At 47.6% G+C, this 21819-nt stretch overlaps 2 protein-coding genes across 2 annotated transcripts; both read left to right on the forward strand.

Annotated features, from left to right (window-relative positions):
• The first annotated feature begins 9410 nt into the window (after positions 1-9410).
• On the forward strand, positions 9411-12106 carry LOC120036092 (60S ribosomal protein L31-like). The gene is made up of 5 exons (XM_038982563.1): positions 9411-9474; positions 9919-10022; positions 10308-10433; positions 11676-11788; positions 12039-12106. The coding sequence occupies exons 2-5, from the start codon at positions 9919-9921 to the stop codon at positions 12068-12070; spliced, it is 375 nt and encodes a 124-aa protein (XP_038838491.1). The 5' UTR covers positions 9411-9474; the 3' UTR covers positions 12071-12106.
• A 3695-nt stretch (positions 12107-15801) lies between these two features.
• LOC120036093 (carbohydrate sulfotransferase 10-like) lies at positions 15802-20658 on the forward strand. The gene is made up of 6 exons (XM_038982564.1): positions 15802-15901; positions 16436-16578; positions 16748-16857; positions 16941-17178; positions 17819-17924; positions 18272-20658. The coding sequence occupies exons 2-6, from the start codon at positions 16467-16469 to the stop codon at positions 18828-18830; spliced, it is 1125 nt and encodes a 374-aa protein (XP_038838492.1). The 5' UTR covers positions 15802-15901; positions 16436-16466; the 3' UTR covers positions 18831-20658.
• Positions 20659-21819: the final 1161 nt, after the last annotated feature.

Raw genomic sequence — 21819 nt, forward strand, 5'->3', positions numbered from 1 at the left:
GGCAGTGTGAAACTATACAGTATGGGAAGGAGATCAGTGGACAGGGCAGTGAGTTGTTCAGTGTGAACTATACAGTATGGGAAGGAGATCAGTAGACAGGGCAGTGTGAACTATACAGTATGGGAAGGATATCAGTGGACAGGGCAGTGAGTTGTTCAGTGTGAACTATACAGTATGGGAAGGAGATCAGTGGACAGGGCAGTGAGTTGTTCAGTGTGAACTATACAGTATGGGAAGGAGATCAGTAGACAGGGCAGTGTGAACTATACAGTATGGGAAGGAGATCAGTGGACAGGGCAGTGAGTTGTTCCGTGTGAACTATACAGTATGGGAAGGAGATCAGCGGACAGGGCAGTGTGAACTATACAGTATGGGAAGGAGATCAGTGGACAGGGCAGTGAGTTGTTCAGTGTGAACTATACAGTATGGGAAGGAGATCAGTAGACAGGGCAGTGAGGTGTTCAGTGTGAACTATACAGTATGGGAAAGAGATCAGTGGACAGGTTAGTGAGTTGTTCAGTGTGAACTATACAGTATGGGAAGGAGATCAGTGGACAGGTTAGTGAGTTGTTCAGTGTGAACTATACAGTATGGGAAGGAGATCAGTGGACAGGGCAGTGTGAACTATACAGTATGGGAAGGAGATCAGTAGACAGGGCAGTGAGGTGTTCAGTGTGAACTATACAGTATGGGAAGGAGATCAGTGGACAGGTTAGTGAGTTGTTCAGTGTGAACTATACAGTATGGGAAAGAGATCAGTGGACAGGTTAGTGAGTTGTTCAGTGTGAACTATACAGTATGGGAAGGAGATCAGTGGACAGGGCAGTGTGAACTATACAGTATGGGAAGGAGATCAGCGGACAGGGCAGTGTGAACTATACAGTATGGGAAGGAGATCAGCGGACAGGGCAGTGTGAACTATACAGTATGGGAAGGAGATCAGCGGACAGGGCAGTGTGAACTATACAGTATGGGAAGGAGATCAGTGGACAGGGCAGTGTGAACTATACAGTATGGGAAGGAGATCAGTGGACAGGGCAGTGAGGTGTTCAGTGTGAACTATACCGTATGGGAAGGAGATCAGTGGACAGGGCAGTGAGGTGTTCAGTGTGAACTATACAGTATGGGAAGGAGATCAGTAGACAGGGCAGTGAGGTGTTCAGTGTGAACTATACAGTATGGGAAGGAGATCAGTAGACAGGGCAGTGAGGTGTTCAGTGTGAACTATACAGTATGGGAAGGAGATCAGTGGACAGGGCAGTGAGTTGTTCAGTGTGAACTATACAGTATGGGAAGGAGATCAGTAGACAGGGCAGTGAGGTGTTCAGTGTGAACTATACAGTATGGGAAGGAGATCAGCGGACAGGGCAGTGTGAACTATACAGTATGGGAAGGAGATCAGCGGACAGGGCAGTGTGAACTATACAGTATGGGAAGGAGATCAGCGGACAGGGCAGTGTGAACTATACAGTATGGGAAGGAGATCAGTAGACAGGGCAGTGAGGTGTTCAGTGTGAACTATACAGTATGGGAAGGAGATCAGTAGACAGGGCAGTGAGGTGTTCAGTGTGAACTATACAGTATGGGAAGGAGATCAGCGGACAGGGCAGTGTGAACTATACAGTATGGGAAGGAGATCAGTAGACAGGGCAGTGAGGTGTTCAGTGTGAACTATACAGTATGGGAAGGAGATCAGCGGACAGGGCAGTGTGAACTATACAGTATGGGAAGGAGATCAGTGGACAGGGCAGTGAGTTGTTCAGTGTGAACTATACAGTATGGGAAGGAGATCAGTAGACAGGGCAGTGTGAACTATACAGTATGGGAAGGAGATCAGTAGACAGGGCAGTGTGAACTATACAGTATGGGAAGGAGATCAGTGGACAGGGCAGTGTGAACTATACAGTATGGGAAGGAGATCAGTGGACAGGGCAGTGTGAACTATACAGTATGGGAAGGAGATCAGTGGACAGGGCAGTGTGAACTATACAGTATGGGAAGGAGATCAGTAGACAGGGCAGTGAGTTGTTCAGTGTGAACTATACAGTATGGGAAGGAGATCAGTGGACAGGGCAGTGAGGTGTTCAGTGTGAACTATACAGTATGGGAAGGAGATCAGTAGACAGGGCAGTGAGTTGTTCAGTGTGAACTATACAGTATGGGAAGGAGATCAGCGGACAGGGCAGTGTGAACTATACAGTATGGGAAGGAGATCAGTGGACAGGGCAGTGAGTTGTTCAGTGTGAACTATACAGTATGGGAAGGAGATCAGTAGACAGGGCAGTGTGAACTATACAGTATGGGAAGGAGATCAGTGGACAGGGCAGTGTGAACTATACAGTATGGGAAGGAGATCAGTGGACAGGGCAGTGTGAACTATACAGTATGGGAAGGAGATCAGTAGACAGGGCAGTGTGAACTATACAGTATGGGAAGGAGATCAGTGGACAGGGCAGTGAGGTGTTCAGTGTGAACTATACAGTATGGGAAGGAGATCAGCGGACAGGGCAGTTTGAACTATACAGTATGGGAAGGAGATCAGTGGACAGGGCAGTGAGGTGTTCAGTGTGAACTATACAGTATGGGAAGGAGATCAGCGGACAGGGCAGTGTGAACTATACAGTATGGGAAGGAGATCAGTGGACAGGGCAGTGTGAACTATACAGTATGGGAAGGAGATCAGTGGACAGGGCAGTGAGTTGTTCAGTGTGAACTATACAGTATGGGAAGGAGATCAGTGGACAGGTTAGTGAGTTGTTCAGTGGGAACTATACAGTATGGGAAGGAGATCAGTGGACAGGGCAGTGAGGTGTTCAGTGTGAACTATACAGTATGGGAAGGAGATCAGCGGACAGGGCAGTGTGAACTATACAGTATGGGAAGGAGATCAGTGGACAGGTTAGTGAGTTGTTCAGTGTGCCGGCTGTGTGCAGGAGGGGTGTTCGGTCTCACCAGGGTTGAGTTTGGGTGTGTCGCCTGCGGTCTGGGCCCAGCAAACGGCTGACAGGTGCAGGGTGATGGTGTGGAAGCTGCGGAGGCGGAGCTTGATGGAGGAGGGCTCCAGGTGTACCACCTGACCCAGCACCTCCAGCACCTGTTTCACCTTGAACTTCCCCATCTGGTGGGGGGCGAAGGACAGCACCACGTCCTGGACAAAAACACAGATCAATGATTCTGATCAGCTTTCTGTCAGACTCAGGGAGGATATGGAGGATATTGATCATTCATCCTCTCTGTTCTGTCAGAGAGGACGCTTGGAGGAGACTGGGGTTGTCTCCAAAATGGCTCCCTATTTCCTATATAATGTACAACTTTAGGGCCCAGCCACTCTGTATAGTGGACTACTTTCCTCTGGCCAAAATAAGGAGCCATCTGAACCTGGACCAGGGTTGTCTACCTGGCTCTGCCCTGGGGAGATGGTTCCACTAGGAGGGTCACTGATAAAGTTGGCCCTCTCTCTACCTGGCTCTGCCCTGGGGAGATGGTTCCACTAGCAGGGTCACTGATGAAGTTGGCCATCTCTCTACCTGGCTTTGCCCTGGGGAGATTGTTCCACTAGGGGGATTCACTGATGAAGTTGGCCATCTCTCTACCTGGCTCTGCCCTGGGGAGATGGTTCCACTAGCAGGGTCACTGATGAAGTTGGCCATCTCTCTACCTGGCTCTGCCCTGGGGAGATGGTTCCACTAGGGGGATTCACTGATGAAGTTGGCCATCTCTCTACCTGGCTCTGCCCTGGGGAGATGGTTCCACTAGGAGGGTCACTGATGAAGTTGGCCATCTCTCTACCTGGCTCTGCCCTGGGGAGATGGTTCCACTAGCAGGGTCACTGATGAAGTTGGCCATCTCTCTACCTGGCTCTGCCCTGGGGAGATGGTTCCACTAGGGGGGGTCACTGATGAAGTTGACCATCTCTCTACCTGGCTCTGCCCTGGGGAGATGGTTCCACTAGGAGGGTCACTGATGAAGTTGACCATCTCTCTACCTGGCTCTGCCCTGGGGAGATGGTTCCACTAGGGGGGGTCACTGATGAAGTTGGCCATCTCTCTACCTGGCTCTGCCCTGGGGAGATGGTTCCACTAGGGGGGGTCACTGATGAAGTTGACCATCTCTCTACCTGGCTCTGCCCTGGGGAGATGGTCCCACTAGGGGGGGTCACTGATGAAGTTGACCATCTCTCTACCTGGCTCTGCCCTGGGGAGATGGTTCCACTAGCAGGGTCACTGATGAAGTTGACCATCTCTCTACCTGGCTCTACCCTGGGGAGATGGTCCCACTAGGGGGGGTCACTGATGAAGTTGACCATCTCTCTACCTGGCTCTGCCCTGGGGAGATGGTCCCACTAGGGGGGGTCACTGATGAAGTTGACCATCTCTCTACCTGGCTTTGCCCTGGGGAGATGGTCCCACTAGGAGGGTCACTGAGGAAGTTGGCCATCTCTCTACCTGGCTCTGCCCTGGGGAGATGGTCCCACTAGGAGGGTCACTGATGAAGTTGACCATCTCTCTACCTGGCTCTGCCCTGGGGAGATGGTCCCACTAGGAGGGTCACTGATGAAGTTGACCATCTCTCTACCTGGCTTTGCCCTGGGGAGATGGTCCCACTAGGAGGGTCACTGATGAAGTTGACCATCTCTCTACCTGGCTCTGCCCTGGGGAGATGGTCCCACTGGGAGGGTCACTGAGGAAGTTGACCATCTCTCTACCTGGCTCTGCCCTGGGGAGATGGTCCCACTAGGAGGGTCACTGAGGAAGTTGGCCATCTCTCTACCTGGTTCTGCCCTGGGGAGATGGTCCCACTAGGGGGGTCACTGAGGAAGTTGACCATCTCTCTACCTGGCTCTGCCCTGGGGAGATGGTCCCACTAGGAGGGTCACTGAGGAAGTTGGCCATCTCTCTACCTGGCTCTGCCCTGGGGAGATGGTCCCACTAGGGGGGTCACTGAGGAAGTTGACCATCTCTCTACCTGGCTCTACCCTGGGGAGATGGTCCCACTAGGAGGGTCACTGAGGAAGTTGGCCATCTCTCTACCTGGCTCTGCCCTGGGGAGATGGTCCCACTAGGGGGGTCACTGAGGAAGTTGGCCATCTCTCTACCTGGCTCTGCCCTGGGGAGATGGTCCCACTAGGGGGGTCACTGAGGAAGTTGACCATCTCTCTACCTGGCTCTGCCCTGGGGAGATGGTCCCACTAGGAGGGTCACTGATGAAGTTGACCATCTCTCTACCTGGCGTTGCCCTGGGGAGATGGTCCCACTAGGGGGGGTCACTGAGGAAGTTGACCATCTCTCTACCTGGCTTTGCTCTGGGGAGATGGTCCCACTAGGGGGGGTCACTGAGGAAGTTGGCCATCTCTCTACCTGGCTTTGCCCTGGGGAGATGGTCCCACTAGGGGGGGTCACTGAGGAAGTTGGCCATCTCTCTACCTGGCTTTGCCCTGGGGAGATGGTCCCACTAGGAGGGTCACTGAGGAAGTTGGCCATCTCTCTACCTGGCTCTGCCCTGGGGAGATGGTCCCACTAGGAGGGTCACTGAGGAAGTTGGCCATCTCTCTACCTGGCTCTGCCCTGGGGAGATGGTCCCACTAGGGGGGTCACTGAGGAAGTTGGCCATCTCTCTACCTGGCTTTGCCCTGGGGAGATGGTCCCACTAGGGGGGTCATTGATGAAGTTGGCCATCTTTCGGAACTTGAAGGTGACAGAGAGTAGAGGGGAGAGGTTGTGGAGCACACACAGGACGTCCACACGCTCTCCCATCAGGCACTGCTGGAAGCTGAAGCTGTGGCCGGGCCTGGGGACCAGGGAGACAGGGAGGGCTGAGCCAGTCACCGCCAGCTCCACACAGTAACCTGGGGATAGAGGTCAGGGCTTAGAGGTCAGAGAGGTCAGGGGTCAAGGACAAGACAGTCCCAAATCAAACACAACATTTCTGTTATAGCTGTTGTACACATGTCAGTCAGTACCCCTCACCAGAGAATGGCTTCAATTGTTGTTTTTACTAATGATATAAATACATGATTAAATTGCAGAATATTGTTTCTGCTATTGGTAAGGAACAGATTGAGACTTGCTGTACCATTGTGGGGAAGTACAGTGGAGTGCTGCTGGTGGTTGAAGCCATCTTTACTTCCCACCGTTTGAAACTTGAGGAAGAGTGAGTAGTCTTGTTTACTGGCTGCTGCTGAGGCCCCACTGGTCTTCTGCTCCTCCCTGCTCCTCCTGAAGAACAGAACAACCATTATATACTGCCTGTTATAATATATTTATACACATTTATACCCACACATAGACACACACACACACACACACAAAGGAGGGCTGAATACCTTCTGCTGACAGGATGGAAGCAGACCCACAGAGTGGTTTTGTCGTAGGGTCTCAGTCGTCCCTCGTTGGGCACACAGGCGATCACAGTGGAGGGATCCACAGGGGTGGTCCTGTTACGAACACTCCTCTCTATCAGCGCTGCGTCTGTACTCCTCTGGAGGTCAAAGCCCTGATGAAACACACACACACACACACACGCACGCACGCACGCACGCACGCACGCACGCACGCACGCACGCACGCACGCACGCACGCACGCACGCACGCACGCACACACACACACACACACACACACACACACACACACACACACACACACACACACACACACACACACACACACACACACACACACACACAGACACAGACACAGACACACAGACACACAGACACAGACACACACACACAGACACACACACACACACACACACACACACACACACACAGACACAGACACACACACACACAGACACACACACACACACACACACGCACACGCACATGCACACACACACACACACACAGACACACACACACACACACACAAACACACACACACACACACACACACGTAAACACACAAACACACAGACACACACACACAGACACACATACATAGACACACACACAAACACACACACAGACACACACACAGACAGACACACAGACAGACACACACACACACAGACACACACACAGACAGACAGACAGACACACACACAGACACACACACACACACACACACACACACACACACACACACACACACACACACACACACACACACACACACACACACACACACACAGACACACACACAGACACACACACACACAGACACACACACACACACACACACACACAGCAATACAAAAGTGTATCAGGCCTAACGATAGGGATCTAAAAACTCAGTTTAGTATAGTTGCACTTCAGTGTGAAATATGTCAACAAAAATGTATTTAACATTATTTTACCAGGTACATTGACTGAGAACACATTCTCATTTACAGCAACGACCTGGGGAATAGTTACAGGGGAGAGGAGGGGGAAATGAATGAGACAATTGTAAACTGGGGATGAATAGGTGGCCATGATGGTATGAAGACCAGATTGGGAATTTAGCCAGGACACCGGGGTTAACACCTCTTGTACGATAAGTGCCATGGGATCTTTAGTGATCACAAAGAGTCAGGACACCCTTTTAACGTCCCATCCGAAAGACGGCACCCCACACAGGGCAATGTCCCCAATCACTGCCCTGGGGCATTTATTTAGACCAGAGGAAAGGGTGCCTCCTACTGGCCCTCCAACACCACTTCCAGCAGCATCTGGTCTCCCATCCAGGGACATGTGTGTGTTTTCTCTCTGTGTGCGTTGGTGCATGTGTGTGTTTTCTCTCTGTGTGCGTTGGTGCATGTGTGTGCGTACCACTTCTGTCCCTGAAGCATCGTCCTGCAGCACCACCATCCAGTCGCAGGCCTGTGGTCCATTGTTCACCAGAACCACCTTTTCCACCCGGGAAGTCCCAAAGAAGACGTGTTCGAAGCGGAGGCAGGACAATCTCTCCCCCTCTAGGTTTTGGAGCTCCAGGCTCTGGTCCAAAACATCAGCCCTGATCTTTAGGACCATGTCCTTACTGTTCTGCAGCTTCACCCTGGGAGAAAGGGAAGGAGGGAGGGAACTCAATAAACACACACAAAATGCACAAACAAAGACCCATAAGTAACACTAAGCAGAATAAGGTGGAGCGTTTAAGATGATGTTCAAGAGTCTCTAGTTTCCTTACCGGGCCTCCTCTCTGACCCTTGTGGGTCTGTCAGTGCAGAGTTCCACCTTCAGCCACTGGGTTGCGCCAGGCTGCAGGACGCCACTGCTGGGAGAGAGCCTGATGGACTGGCCTCCATCATACAGCACCTGAAAAGCTCCTTCAGCAAGGCCAAGGGCATGAACAGCAATCAATTCATATAACAATAAGACAAATACCAGAAATAAATCAGCTAGATTACTGCAAATGTCAACTCAAATCAATCAAAGCAAGTTTACAGAAGTGGGTTCAATGGGAGAGGCAAAAGCATAATACCTGGAGCAGATCCCTGATTGGTCAATTCCACCTCTTTGCTGATCACCTGACTGTTTGCCATCACAGAGCCGAAATCAGCGAGAGATTCCATGGTGAGAGAACATACCGGGGAGAACCTGCAGGAAAGCCCAAATATAAGTAACCTTGGATGAGACCTGAAGATTGCATTAACCCACTAATGCCTAGGCACATGTCTGTTGGAACCCGAGAAAGCTATTACATGAATGAGTTATGTTATAACAGGTATGACTCTACTTACGCTAAGAGGGGGATCTCCATGGCTTTGTCTTCCAGGACAAGGAGCAGACGGTCACAGACATCCTCATCTTTCTCAGGCCTGAACTCTAGAGTGCCACTCAGGGACAATCCAGCAGCAATGGGGGTTTCTGTGTTTGTCACCCTGAATTTAAACAGCTTGAGTGGTAGGACGGGTTGATAAAATTAAAGAATAGAGGGGCAGGGCAGTATGAAGGGTGGAATTAACAAAAGTGTATAATAATGTATTGCATCAATCAAAATGAGTTTATAAGTTAGAATAGGACAAAAGCGCAATGAAAACTAAGCACAAGTTGCTCTGAACTTTACTAACGTATTACACACAGACAGCTGACAGGCAGCACTGCAGAAAGGATTTCACCTTTGATGTGGGTTCAAGCAGTCTCATTCTTTTCGAGGTAATTCCAGTGTTGGTCACCGTGACAGTGGTCTTGTAAACCTTCCCTGCTTTTACGTCGGTAAACTCAACAACCGGGGGATTAATTCTAACATTCGTTGCCATATTGTTATATCTAAAAGTTGAGAGACTAATAGCAAAATTCGACGACTTATCCCAGTTCAGGTTTTGGTCCTACGTTATCAATGAAATAGGCTTCCTTTTCTGCACTAGTAATGTTTCAATGTATAAAGCTAACCACATACCGATACAGTGTAGCGTGCATGGTTACCATGGCAACAAGACGTAGTAACATTGTCAACGGTACTTGTTTTCTACGGACCACATTCAGCCGGATCTATTTCCGTTAACCAAGATCCCCTTTTCCGGTCCTTCCTTTTCAACAGTTCTCCACCAAAGTGAGTTTGGCTGATTGATAATCCTCGTACAATCTAACTCCATCTTGCAGTATTTATGCATAAAACACATCTTTTCATTGTCCAAATCCATAGTTGTGCACCTCATTGTCAATCGGTTTTGAGTTTGTGATGCTTGTGCATTCATTTAGTTAACAAAAATAGTCAGAACTTTAGTTACCGTACACACCACAGGCTCCGTAACATGCTAGCTGGCTAGCTACCAGACACCAGCATATACTTTTGCCAGCTAACTACAGGCAGTCCAATTAATGGTTACATTTAGCCATTTTCATGAACCATTTTTGTTTCGGTGGAGCAGGGATGTTTTCCTGTTTTGGACGTTAGTGTACCTGGCTAGCTAGCTAACGTTAGCCTTGCAGTTCTGGCGTTTTACTTTGTATGGGACAATCTCTCAACTTGAACCTTCCCGGTTTGTCTTTTCAGATGGCTCCTACCAAGAAGGGAGAGAAGAAGAAGGGGCGTTCAGCCATCAATGAGGTGGTGACCAGAGAATACACCATTAACATCCACAAGCGCATCCATGGAGTGTAAGTACTGTGGTGCAAATGGACAAATTCACCAACAGAAGCCAGTTCAATCAATGTTGGCTCAGCCTCCTCAAAACCCTTGTGTCATTTGCACCTGAAGTCGTTTTTCATCAGTACCAGAGGATATGGTCTGGTGTGACATCATAAGGGAGTATTTACATCACAGAGCATGGCTGTTGACAAATCTGCTGTTCCTCTAAATTGGCAGGTGTCCCTCAAGATGTAGGCTAGTTTTTGTTAGTCCCCTGCGGCTGGTCTTGATCAGAAAGTTCCTTCTCTCTACAGGAGCTTCAAGAGGAGAGCTCCTCGCGCTCTCAAGGAGATCCGCAAGTTCGCCATGAAGGAGATGGGAACTCCTGATGTACGCATCGACACCCGCCTGAACAAGGCTGTGTGGACCAAAGGCGTCAAGTAAGGACTAATGAGACGCCTGTTTTAAGATTAATCGGGTGTATTCATTAGTGCACACTGTAGCAGAATGTTTTGCAACAGTAAACATGGGGTTTCTATTGGACAAGTTCAGAAGTTTCTCCCCGTTTCTGCTGTTTGCTTCCATTTGGTGTCTAGTGAATACACCCCTGTTATCATATGAATCAGGTATTACTGTACTTGTGTTTCCCAAACCACATTAAGTTGGTTAAACAATCACTAAGCCCATTTGTTGAATCGGGCGCTTTCAGTGGGATTAAACATTTTGGAACATTTAGAAATAGGGTATGTTGATCAAACATGCCTCTCTGACATGTAGAATAAGGAATCACATCGGCTCTGTTCATGGCATTTCTATCTGCAACGTTCAAGAACGTTTGGCAACTGAACATGGCCCAGGTGTGCTTCCTCAGGAACAATACGTGTTCCAATATCAAAAACATGGAATAGCTGGGGGTGCTTGAGGAAAGGGTTTGGTAACAGCTCTTTATCTGCCCATACAACCACTTATGGTTGTTGACACAAATAGCACTACAAATTTTGTTGCACAAGCATGTTTTCATTCTGCTTAGTACTAATGTTCACTTGTGTTATGTACAGGAACGTACCATACAAGATGAGACTAACGTTCACTTGTGTTATGTACAGGAACGTGCCATACAGGATGAGACTAACGTTCACCTGTGTTATGTACAGGAACGTGTCATACAGGATGAGACTAACGTTCACCTGTGTTATGTACAGGAACGTGCCATACAGGATGAGACTAACGTTCACCTGTGTTATTTACAGGAACGTGCCATACAGGATGAGACTAACGTTCACCTGTGTTATGTACAGGAACGTGTCATACAGGATGAGACTAACGTTCACCTGTGTTATGTACAGGAACGTGCCATACAGGATGAGACTAACGTTCACCTGTGTTATTTACAGGAACGTGCCATACAGGATGAGACTAACGTTCACTTGTGTTATGTACAGGAACGTGCCATACAGGATGAGACTAACGTTCACCTGTGTTATGTACAGGAACGTGCCATACAGGATGAGACTAACGTTCACCTGTGTTATTTACAGGAACGTGCCATACAGGATGAGACTAACGTTCACCTGTGTTATTTACAGGAATGTGCCATACAGGATGAGACTAACGTTCACCTGTGTTATTTACAGGAATGTGCCATACAGGATGAGACTAACGTTCACCTGTGTTATTTACAGGAATGTGCCATACAGGATGAGGGTACGATTGTCCAGGAAGCGCAATGAGGATGAAGACTCCCCAAACAAACTGTACACACTCGTCACGTATGTCCCTGTCACAACATACAAAGGTGAGGCGTAGTCAATACCAATTGTGCCTTCATAGGGTTGCTACAGTATAATTTATTCAGACTTGTGCTGAAATGTCAACGATAGTCTCAATTCCTGTATATCCCTGTTCTGTTCTTGATTTTTCTAATAGCAAATACACCAATATGAAAGATTTAGTTTGATCATCTTTTCTGCCCTGGGATGATGAAGACAGAGGTTTATTATTGTCACGCTCTGTTGCTGAAACCTTTTTCTTTCCTTTGTCAACAGGTCTACAGACGGTCAATGTTGATGAGAATTAGATCTTCAACGCTTGTAGAATAAATGTATAAAATGACTTTTGTCTGATGTCTTTATTATACACTACAACAGGGTTCCCCAACCTGCGGCCCGCTTGCTGAATTTGGCCCACGGGTTTTATTTGCCCCCCCGTTTTCTGGGCAAAAATATATTTTTGTTGGGTGGAAAGTTGAACATAAGATTGTAAAAACAGCAGGAAGTCAGCTCTAAGTGATTTTAATTCCACATCTGTTCCCAAGCATTCCCACGCATAATAGAGAGATATGTGATCGTATAGAAATGTAAGCAAGGTTTGAAATGATTGTTTTAGTCAAACATCTGTTTGGGCTTCTTGCAGTCAATTTGCACTCTACAGATGATTTGTAATTATGTTCCAGCCCCCCGACCAATCCCCACTCCCAAAAGGAATGGTCCTGAGGCTGAGTCTAGTTGATCATCCCTGCACTACCAAGTAGATGAACTGTTCTGAATACAGGCCTACTTGAAGCGTGTCTGTGACTTGCATGTCTGGATGAGGTTGGGTGCCTAAATGTAACTGTATTCATGACATTATAAATGCGCAAACACCTCACACTTCTCCCTTCCTTTTCTATTGACTCAAGCTACTGCCTTTTTCAACTTCCTCAAACGCCTTATCCTCTGTGGAAGACCATTGTCCAAGAACTGCCAGAACCATGATATATACACTGCTCAAAAAAATAAAGGGAACACTTAAACAACACAATGTAACTCCAAGTCAATCACACTTCTGTGAAATCAAACTGTCCACTTAGGAAGCACCACTGATTGACAATAAATTTCACATGCTGTTGTGCAAATGGAATAGACAACAGGTGGAAATTATAGGCAATTAGCAAGACACCCCCAATAAAGGAGTGGTTCTGCAGGTGGTGACCAAAGACCACTTCTCAGTTCCTATGCTTCCTGGCTGATGTTTTGGTCACTTTTGAATGCTGGCGGTGCTTTCACTCTAGTGGTAGCATGAGACGGAGTCTACAACCCACACAAGTGGCTCAGGTAGTGCAGCTCATCCAGGATGGCACATCAATGCGAGCTGTGGCAAGAAGGTTTGCTGTGTCTGTCAGCGTAGTGTCCAGAGCATGGAGGCGCTACCAGGAGACAGGCCGGTACATCAGGAGACGTGGAGGAGGCCGTAGGAGGGCAGCAACCCAGCAGCAGGACCGCTACCTCCGCCTTTGTGCAAGGAGGATCAGGAGGAGCACTGCCAGAGCCCTGCAAAATGACCTCCAGCAGGCCACAAATGTGCATGTGTCTGCTCAAACGGTCAGAAACAGACTCCATGAGGGTGGTATGAGGGCCCGACGTCCACAGGTGGGGGTTGTGCTTACAGCCCAACACCGTGCAGGACGTTTGGCATTTGCCAGAGAACACCAAGATTGGCAAATTTGCCACTGGCGCCCTGTGCTCTTCACAGATGAAAGCAGGTTCACACTGAGCACATGTGACAGAGTCTGGAGACGCCGTGGAGAACGTTCTGCTGCCTGCAACATCCTCCAGCATGACCGGTTTGGCGGTGGGTCAGTCATGGTGTGGGGTGGCATTTCTTTGGGGGGCCGCACAGCCCTCCATGTGCTCGCCAGAGGTAGCCTGACTGCCATTAGGTACCGAGATGAGATCCTCAGACCCCTTGTGAGACCATATGCTGGTGCGGTTGGCCCTGGGTTCCTCCTAATGCAAGACAATGCTAGACCTCATGTGGCTGGAGTGTGTCAGCAGTTCCTGCAAGAGGAAGGCATTGATGCTATGGACTGGCCCGCCCGTTCCCCAGACCTGAATCCAATTGAGCACATCTGGGACATCATGTCTCGCTCCATCCACCAAAGCCACGTTGCACCACAGACTGTCCAGGAGTTGGCGGATGCTTTAGTCAAGGTCTGGGAGGAGATCCCTCAGGAGACCATCCGCCACCTCATCAGGAGCATGCCCAGGCGTTGTAGGGAGGTCATACAGGCACGTGGAGGCCACACACACTACTGAGCCTCATTTTGACTTGTTTTAAGGACATTACATCAAAGTTGGATCAGCCTGTAGTGTGGTTTTCCACTTTAATTTTGAGTGTGACTCCAAATCCAGACCTCCATGGGTTGATAAATTTGATTTCCATTGATAATTTTTGTGTGATTTTGTTGTCAGCACATTCAACTATGTAAAGAAAAAAGTATTTAATAAGAATATTTCATTCATTCAGATCTAGGATGTGTTATTTTAGTGTTCCCTTTATTTTTTTGAGCAGTGTATATTTATTAGGTTCTTTGAGATTGCCATTGTGATGATAAGCACTATATATAATAAATATTATTAGATGTGATTGAAACCCTATCCATTGACCAGTCATCTGTGTTAGCCAATATAGTCTCTTGAGGGTTTACCCATAATTTCCAAATACTCTTGAATCCTGATCCCAGTGTCTAGCAAGCTGGAGAGTTTTGCATTTTGAGTGCAAATTTCAGACACTCTTCATCTCGTCTCTGCCACCACAGTTATATGGGCTATTCTGATTCAACACTGGGATATTTTTTTAATGACGTGATGAGTGTCTGACATTTACACTTAATTTCTCCAGCTGCCTGCCACAGAGGGTGTTGCGGTCTGCCCTCCAGGACACCTACAGCACCCAATGTCACAGGAAGGCCATAAAGATCATCAAGGACATCAACCACCCGAGCCACAGCCTGTTCACCCCGCTATCATCCAGAAGGCGAGGTCAGTACAGGTGCATCAAAGCTGGGACCGAGAGACTGAAAAACAGCTATCTCAAGGGCATCAGACTGTTAAATAGCCATCACTAGATGACCTCCACCCAGTACTCTACCCTGATCTTAGTCACTGTCCCTAGCCGGCTACCACCCAGTTACTCAATCCTGCATGGAATCATAGGTCACTTTAATAATGTTTACATATGTTTTACTCATTTTATATGTATAAACTGTATTATAGTCAATGCCACTGACATTGCTTGTCCTAATATTTATATATTTCTTAATTCCATTCAATGACTTTTAGATGTGTGTGTATTGTTGTGAATTGTTAGATACTACTACACTGTTGGAGCTAAGAACACAAGCATTTCGCTACACCCTCAATAACATCTGCTAAATATGTGTATGCGACCAATACAATCTGATTTGATTTGACCTCCCTGGCACATCCAACTGGCTGTAAGGAATGATGAGCGGTTGGGGGAGGGGTTCACCTTAGCTGAGGGGCGTGTTCTTCTAAACATCCAAGCCCAGCTGCTCCCCAAGAAGACCAAGAGCAACAACAGCAATGTCATTTATGCAAACAATGCCAATAATACCCATGATGCTGGCCATGTAACTGAGGTATTGTATGTATTTAATAAAACAATAAGTATTTCACACGGTAAGCCTTATCCTGATATGTGTATATTGTGCAACACTGATAATTATTCCCACTGGCATCTGAATGTACAACAGGGTACACATTGTTGTCCAAACACACATGCAGCATGATATGACTGGGGCGGGTAGTCAATGTTGCATTGTGTGCCATATGAAGCCATGTATGATGGTAGCCCATAGTCTAAGCTCATTTTATATTTGCAGTGAGCATATGCACAACTTTTTGTGTAGAGTTTTTTTTTTTTTAATACAGGAGCATACGATATCACTGGCCAATTGCATAGCTAGTTCTCGGGTAGTCTTGTCCAGTCCTATGTTGTGCGGTGTAAACTTTTGAACGCTAGGGGGCGAAATTGGTCTGTGTTATTGCATCAACAACATGGATAACGGGACAGGTACGCGAACATCACAAGAAACGTTACTATTGCATTAGTTGCAATTACACAGCAGGTAAGACATCACATTTGGGTTTTACAATGGGAAACTAACTATCAGATCATTTTCTGATCAAGACAAACGTACTCAGGAGCAGGCCTAGCTTGCTACACTATTCGGAATGGTCAGAATTATGGCTAGCCAGCAAACAGCAACAAGCTAACAGTAGCTAACGTTAACTGAAGTTAGCCAGCTAGTTGAGCTAAATTGATCTCGCCCTGGCTTTCAGTAGGGACAGTTGTTTTGACCACGCCTATAGTTAGTTGGTGATTGGCATAAATGGTAATGTAGTTTTACAGCCTGCTGAAATGGTAGCCTATGGATGCTAAGCTAGCTAGGTAGCCTGCTAAGTAACTAGTCTCTCCTCACTGTCCCTGTGCCACTCCTCTGCCTGTGCCGGTGGAGCGCCCGCCTGAGTCCAAAGATTATGACAACTAGCTAACGTTAACTAGCCTTCAGTCCAAGTAGTATGGTAAGGTTTCCCCCTTTCATCTGTGCAGAGTCTGGCGAGAAAGACTACCTGCTATTGCTAAACAGCTGTTTCTGCAGGTACCGTCGCTACTTCGATGGCCCACGGGTGATGCAAATAACGATGCGGCACCACTGGCTGCTCGTCGGGGCTTGCGGCTGGGTGTTGCTCATCCTCGTGTTTGCCAACAAGTTTATCAATTTTAACGCCAGAGCCACGGATGGTAAGTTATCAGACTGAAACCTGATAGCTAGTATTGATGAGAAAAAAACAATCTATACCTTTCAGTAATTGTTCAGCTAGAGTTACATAACAGCTATGCTGTTAGATTTAAACGTCTAGTCTATCCCCCTTGGAATTGTCTTGTGATCTCTTAGTGTTTTGTGTTTCAGACTATGGGGAGAAGACTGAGATGCAGAGTTGGACTCAACCAGGAGTTAAGGCCATCAAATCACTGCCAGCTCAGAAATCAGACAGAAGAGCTCCCAAGTCATCAGACCTGGTAGGTGTTTTGTTTGTGTGTGTGCGCCCTTGAAACAGAATCATCAGTTACTTGAATTGTGTGTGTGTGTGTGTGTGTGTCAGTCCTCAGTAGGCCCCTCCTCCATGGCCAACCCAACAGACTGGAACACTGTGGAGACGAGGCGTCTGGAGCTGCTGTCAGCCGTGTGTAAGAACGACTCCCTCAGGAACCTCACTCACACCTCAATCAACAAGTTTGTCTTGGACCGCATCTTTGTGTGCGACAAACACAAGATCCTCTTCTGCCAGACCCCCAAAGTGGGCAACACTCAATGGAAGAAGGTCCTCATCGTTCTCAATGGTGAGTGAGGGAGGACTGTAGGGAGAGAGTCAGTGAGGGAGGACGGTAGGGAGAGAGTCAGTGAGGGAGGACGGTAGGGAGAGAGTCAGTGAGGGAGGACGGTAGGGAGAGAGTCAGTGAGGGAGGACGGTAGGGAGAGAGTCAGTGAGGGAGGACGGTAGGGAGAGAGTCGGTGAGGGAGGACGGTAGGGAGAGAGTCGGTGAGGGAGGACGGTAGGGAGAGAGTCGGTGAGGGAGGACGGTAGGGAGAGAGTCGGTGAGGGAGGACGGTAGGGAGAGAGTCGGTGAGGGAGGACGGTAGGGAGAGAGTCGGTGAGGGAGGACGGTAGGGAGAGAGTCGGTGAGGGAGGACGTGAGGGAGGACGGTAGGGAGAGAGTCGGCGTGGGAGGACGGTAGGGAGAGAGTCGGTGTGGGAGGACGGTAGGGAGAGAGTCGGTGTGGGAGGACGGTAGGGAGAGAGTCGGTGAGGGAGGACGGTACGGAGAGAGGAAGGAAAGACGGTGACAGTGTCAGTGAGTGATGATGAGTAAAAGTTGACTCAAAACGTACTTATCTGTCTGTAAATTGTAGTGATGTAGTAGCCTCGATCCCAGTGAAGGACGAAAAAATAGTGTTCTTCTCTGTCCTTTTGCCCCTCAGGAGAGTTCTCCACTGTGGAGGAGATCCCAGAGAACCTGGTTCATGACCATGAGAAGAACGGACTGCCCCGCCTCTCCTCTCTGACGGAGAAAGAAATCACTAAAAGGTTAAGGCCCTGCTCCAATACTTCAGAAATGCATCCTATCGTCCTTCCTTGAAGTAATCACAGATCTGAATTAGTTAGATTGGTTAAAGTAATAAGATGGTAATGTAGGCTATCATTGCTTACACCTACCCAATCACTTGCTATCTTAAGATTAATGCACTAATTGTAAGTTGGTCTGGATAAGAATGTCTGCTAAATGACTCAAATGTTATAGAGCCGTGCTTTACGTCAAGGAAGGACGGCTCGTTTTGCTTAACACCTTTGACTTGTTTGGCCCTGCCCTGTATTCCATTGTGGTGTTCTGATTCTATGGGACTCACACTGTGCTTTTTGTTTTATCTCACCAGGTTAGCCACATACTTCAAGTTCTTCATCGTCAGAGACCCGTTCGAGCGCCTCATCTCCGCCTTCAAGGACAAGTTTGTGAAGAACCCGCGCTTCGAGCCCTGGTACAAGCACGACATCGCTCCCGCCATCATCCGCAAGTACCGTAAGAGTCACCGTGACAACGACAACAACAAGGCGACTACGGGCCTGCGCTTTGAGGACTTCATCCGTTACCTGGGCGATGAGCCCGGGCGGCGCCGCATGGACCGTCAGTTTGGGGAGCATGTTATCCACTGGGTGACGTACGCGGAACTCTGCGCCCCCTGTGACATCACGTACAGCGTCGTGGGGCACCACGAAACTCTAGAACGCGATGCCCCCTACATCCTGAAAGCTGCCGGGATAGAGCGTCTGGTATCGTACCCCACCATCCCCCCGGGGATCACCCGTTACAACCGGACCAAGGTGGAGCGCTACTTCTCAGGCATCAGCAAGCGGGACGTCAGGCGGCTTTACGGCCGGTACCAAGGAGACTTCAGCCTCTTCGGCTACCCCAGCCCGGACTTCCTGCTAAACTGAATGACGATGACACTAAAGAAAGACTGTTTTGCAACGATATTATAATAATATAATGTCTCTCTAATCTAACATGCATCTTAATCAGTGTGTGGTTTACTGAAGAGGTAGGGAGGGTGTAGCTAGCTAGCCACCTAGCCTGGCTGCTCTAACTAGGAGCCATAGTAGAGACTAGTGATCCCCACCATCCGGGCTCGAGCCAGGGAGGGATGGAGACTACAGGTTGGTCTGATATAACGTGCTGATCTGCTGTAGGATGATCGTCACTCCTCTACCTGGCTGACAGTAATTCCTGTCTCGACCTAGCAACACTTCCTGCCTCTGCCTAGCAACTGTCACCATGGGCGATGACTGTACTACATGCCTCTACTTCCTGGTAGCCGTCACCATGGTGGCCATGAATGGCATGAGGACCGAGGTGATGGAGAGTTACTCACTATGGTCATGGCTAATGGCTGTATTCGCCATACGACCAATGAATTAAGTGCCACATTTTAATGTTATTTAACAAAGCTTTTTGTATTATAATAATTACTTTATTTAAACCAGAGATTACTGTTACATACTGTGCTAAATTGTACCACCCTCTGCACTACTTCTACACAAAGCAGGTCTGCTGCTGGTACTGCATTATGGACTAACACTGAAGTGGGTCTGGGAGACAGTAGCCTGGTTAAACCAGACTGAATGCTGAGCACACCATTGAAACGTAGCAGAATCAGTTTGAATGCGAGGTTATAGAGATGGTAGTGAAACACTAACCGGTTAACAATATCAGAGCCCCAGCTCTCTTCCCTCCAGTCTAACCCCTCATACAGAGTAGAGCAACTCCATCTAGCTTCAAGACTCGGCACCTATATAAATGGTGTGATTCTGTGATCTCAAAGGGTTGACAAGCGCTGAGTGGGAGGAGTCAGTGTCTGCAATGCCTGTGTTCAGGTGACAGGGGGAAGGTTCACTGTGGCGTAACTCCTGCTGATTGGCTGAAGCTACTACAGTGGATAATACTATGCCTGTATTATGTCATGGGGTGTACAGTCCCTGGGTCTTACCTCATGTTCCCATCCAGTACAGTAGACAGACAGATATATAGATGGCCTTCAGGGTTAATCCAGTTAAATTCAGCCCAGACACATAATATGGGATCATGGCAATATGGATTGGAGGCATACAGCCAACCCTCTTCTATACCCATACTTATGTCAAAGAAGGTGGATGAACGAAGATGTCTTACTCAGGCTGTTTACGTTCTACTTAAGCGGTGGCTCTCCCGTAGACACCATTGCGATAGCAGCTGTGTCTGGTCTACTTAGTTCCTTGACTGTATATAAACCATAAAGTGAGGGAGTGGGATGCCTCGCTTCCTCTGTCTGTTTGCCACCTGTAAGGGCAGTACATTAGACTACATTGGCACTGTACCTGGGAGAAGGAAAAAATGGTTTCATTTTCTCATCCTCAGAACTGTTATTTCACAATTGAATTCCATGAATTGTCTTATTCTTCATCCTAAACAGGACACCGTCCAATGGCGTCCATGAAGAGAAGTGAGTGACAGTTTCCTGTTGACCTTTTTTAATCAACCAATGTTTGGTATGGTCAGTCACATGGTATTGACAGAGCTAGGTGGACAGGCCATGGTTACTGAGTAATAAAGGTTTCATGTAAAATATAAAACTGGTCTTTTGCACTCTTCTCTGTACCACAACACATGTATGTATTTTGTCTTTACATGTGAGGTCAGTTACCCTGCAGTAGACCTGATATTCTCATTCTAGCAGTAGACCCACCACAATTCATTCAATTACACCTAGGGCTGGGCCATATGGGCAAAATATTACAGCACAGTATTTTCTTTTTTCATTTTATGTTTTTGAATAATAAAAGTTGTACATGTTCTTTATGAGTAGTGTGTGATCCTAAGGTGGCAACACATAGATACTACGTGATTTCAAAATGGGTCTTTCTGCATTCTGATTGTTTTATACTGTTCAATTCAACTTCAACCCCCCCAAAAGTCATCGTTTTCTGCATTTGAGATCATTTCTACACTGCCACGTAGGGCTACACGATATGGGCAAGCAATCTGGGCCTTCCTTTTAACCAAATGTTGCAATTTGACTTGCATTTAGAGCATAACACTTAACTGTTGGAATCATGGAAATAGAATGTCTATTCTAGTTATATAATAGTGGGCACTTTTAATACAGTGTTTGACATGACAACGAATGAAAATGCCAGGGAGGAGTTATTGTAGGAACTAGTGTAGGAACTAAAGTGTTGATGATAGGTGTTTCCTAGGGGGCCCTTTAATCTTTGGCTACATTGACTGTTCTCTCTTAGCTACATGAAGTAGCTAACATTCTTGCTTTGCGTTTACCTCGAATTTAGAAAATACTGTTGCACAAACATGCTGAATTAGGTCTACACCATCACTGGTATCAGGCTGAAAAGCTAATTACCCTTGCTCTTTCTAGTACATTTATTAGCTAGCGATTAGCATTAGCGGCTAACAAGATTTAAGAACAACTTAAGACAAACTAGCAGTTTGCAGATGTAAAAAAACAAGCTAATAGTGTAATTATAGAATGCTAGTAGATTTATATTAAGACGCAAAGTGACAACTGCATCGTTGTCATCAACATTGTTGCATGTGCTGCATAGACCATGCAGCCTGAACGCAAGTGTCTCGTGGTCGAGGAAAAACAAATGCGCTCCTTGAGTGACAGGACCTGGAGCCAGGGCTAGGTCTGTGTGGAAAGCCGCATGGGGGAGAGATGACTCAAGTAGTGAACTATAAATATGGACGTTACACACTGCGTATCACATTTAACAAACCAAACATTCAAATACCGTTATAGAAGGTAAAATAAAAACCCAAACCAGTCCATGCATCTTTACCGGTATATCGCAAAAAAACGGGATACTGCCCAGCCCTAATTAGTCCTACCACCAGAATTCATTCAATTAGACCTACCACCACAATTCATGTAAT

Source organism: Salvelinus namaycush, unplaced genomic scaffold (assembly GCF_016432855.1).
Source record: "Salvelinus namaycush isolate Seneca unplaced genomic scaffold, SaNama_1.0 Scaffold1204, whole genome shotgun sequence".
NCBI lineage: Eukaryota > Metazoa > Chordata > Actinopteri > Salmoniformes > Salmonidae > Salvelinus > Salvelinus namaycush.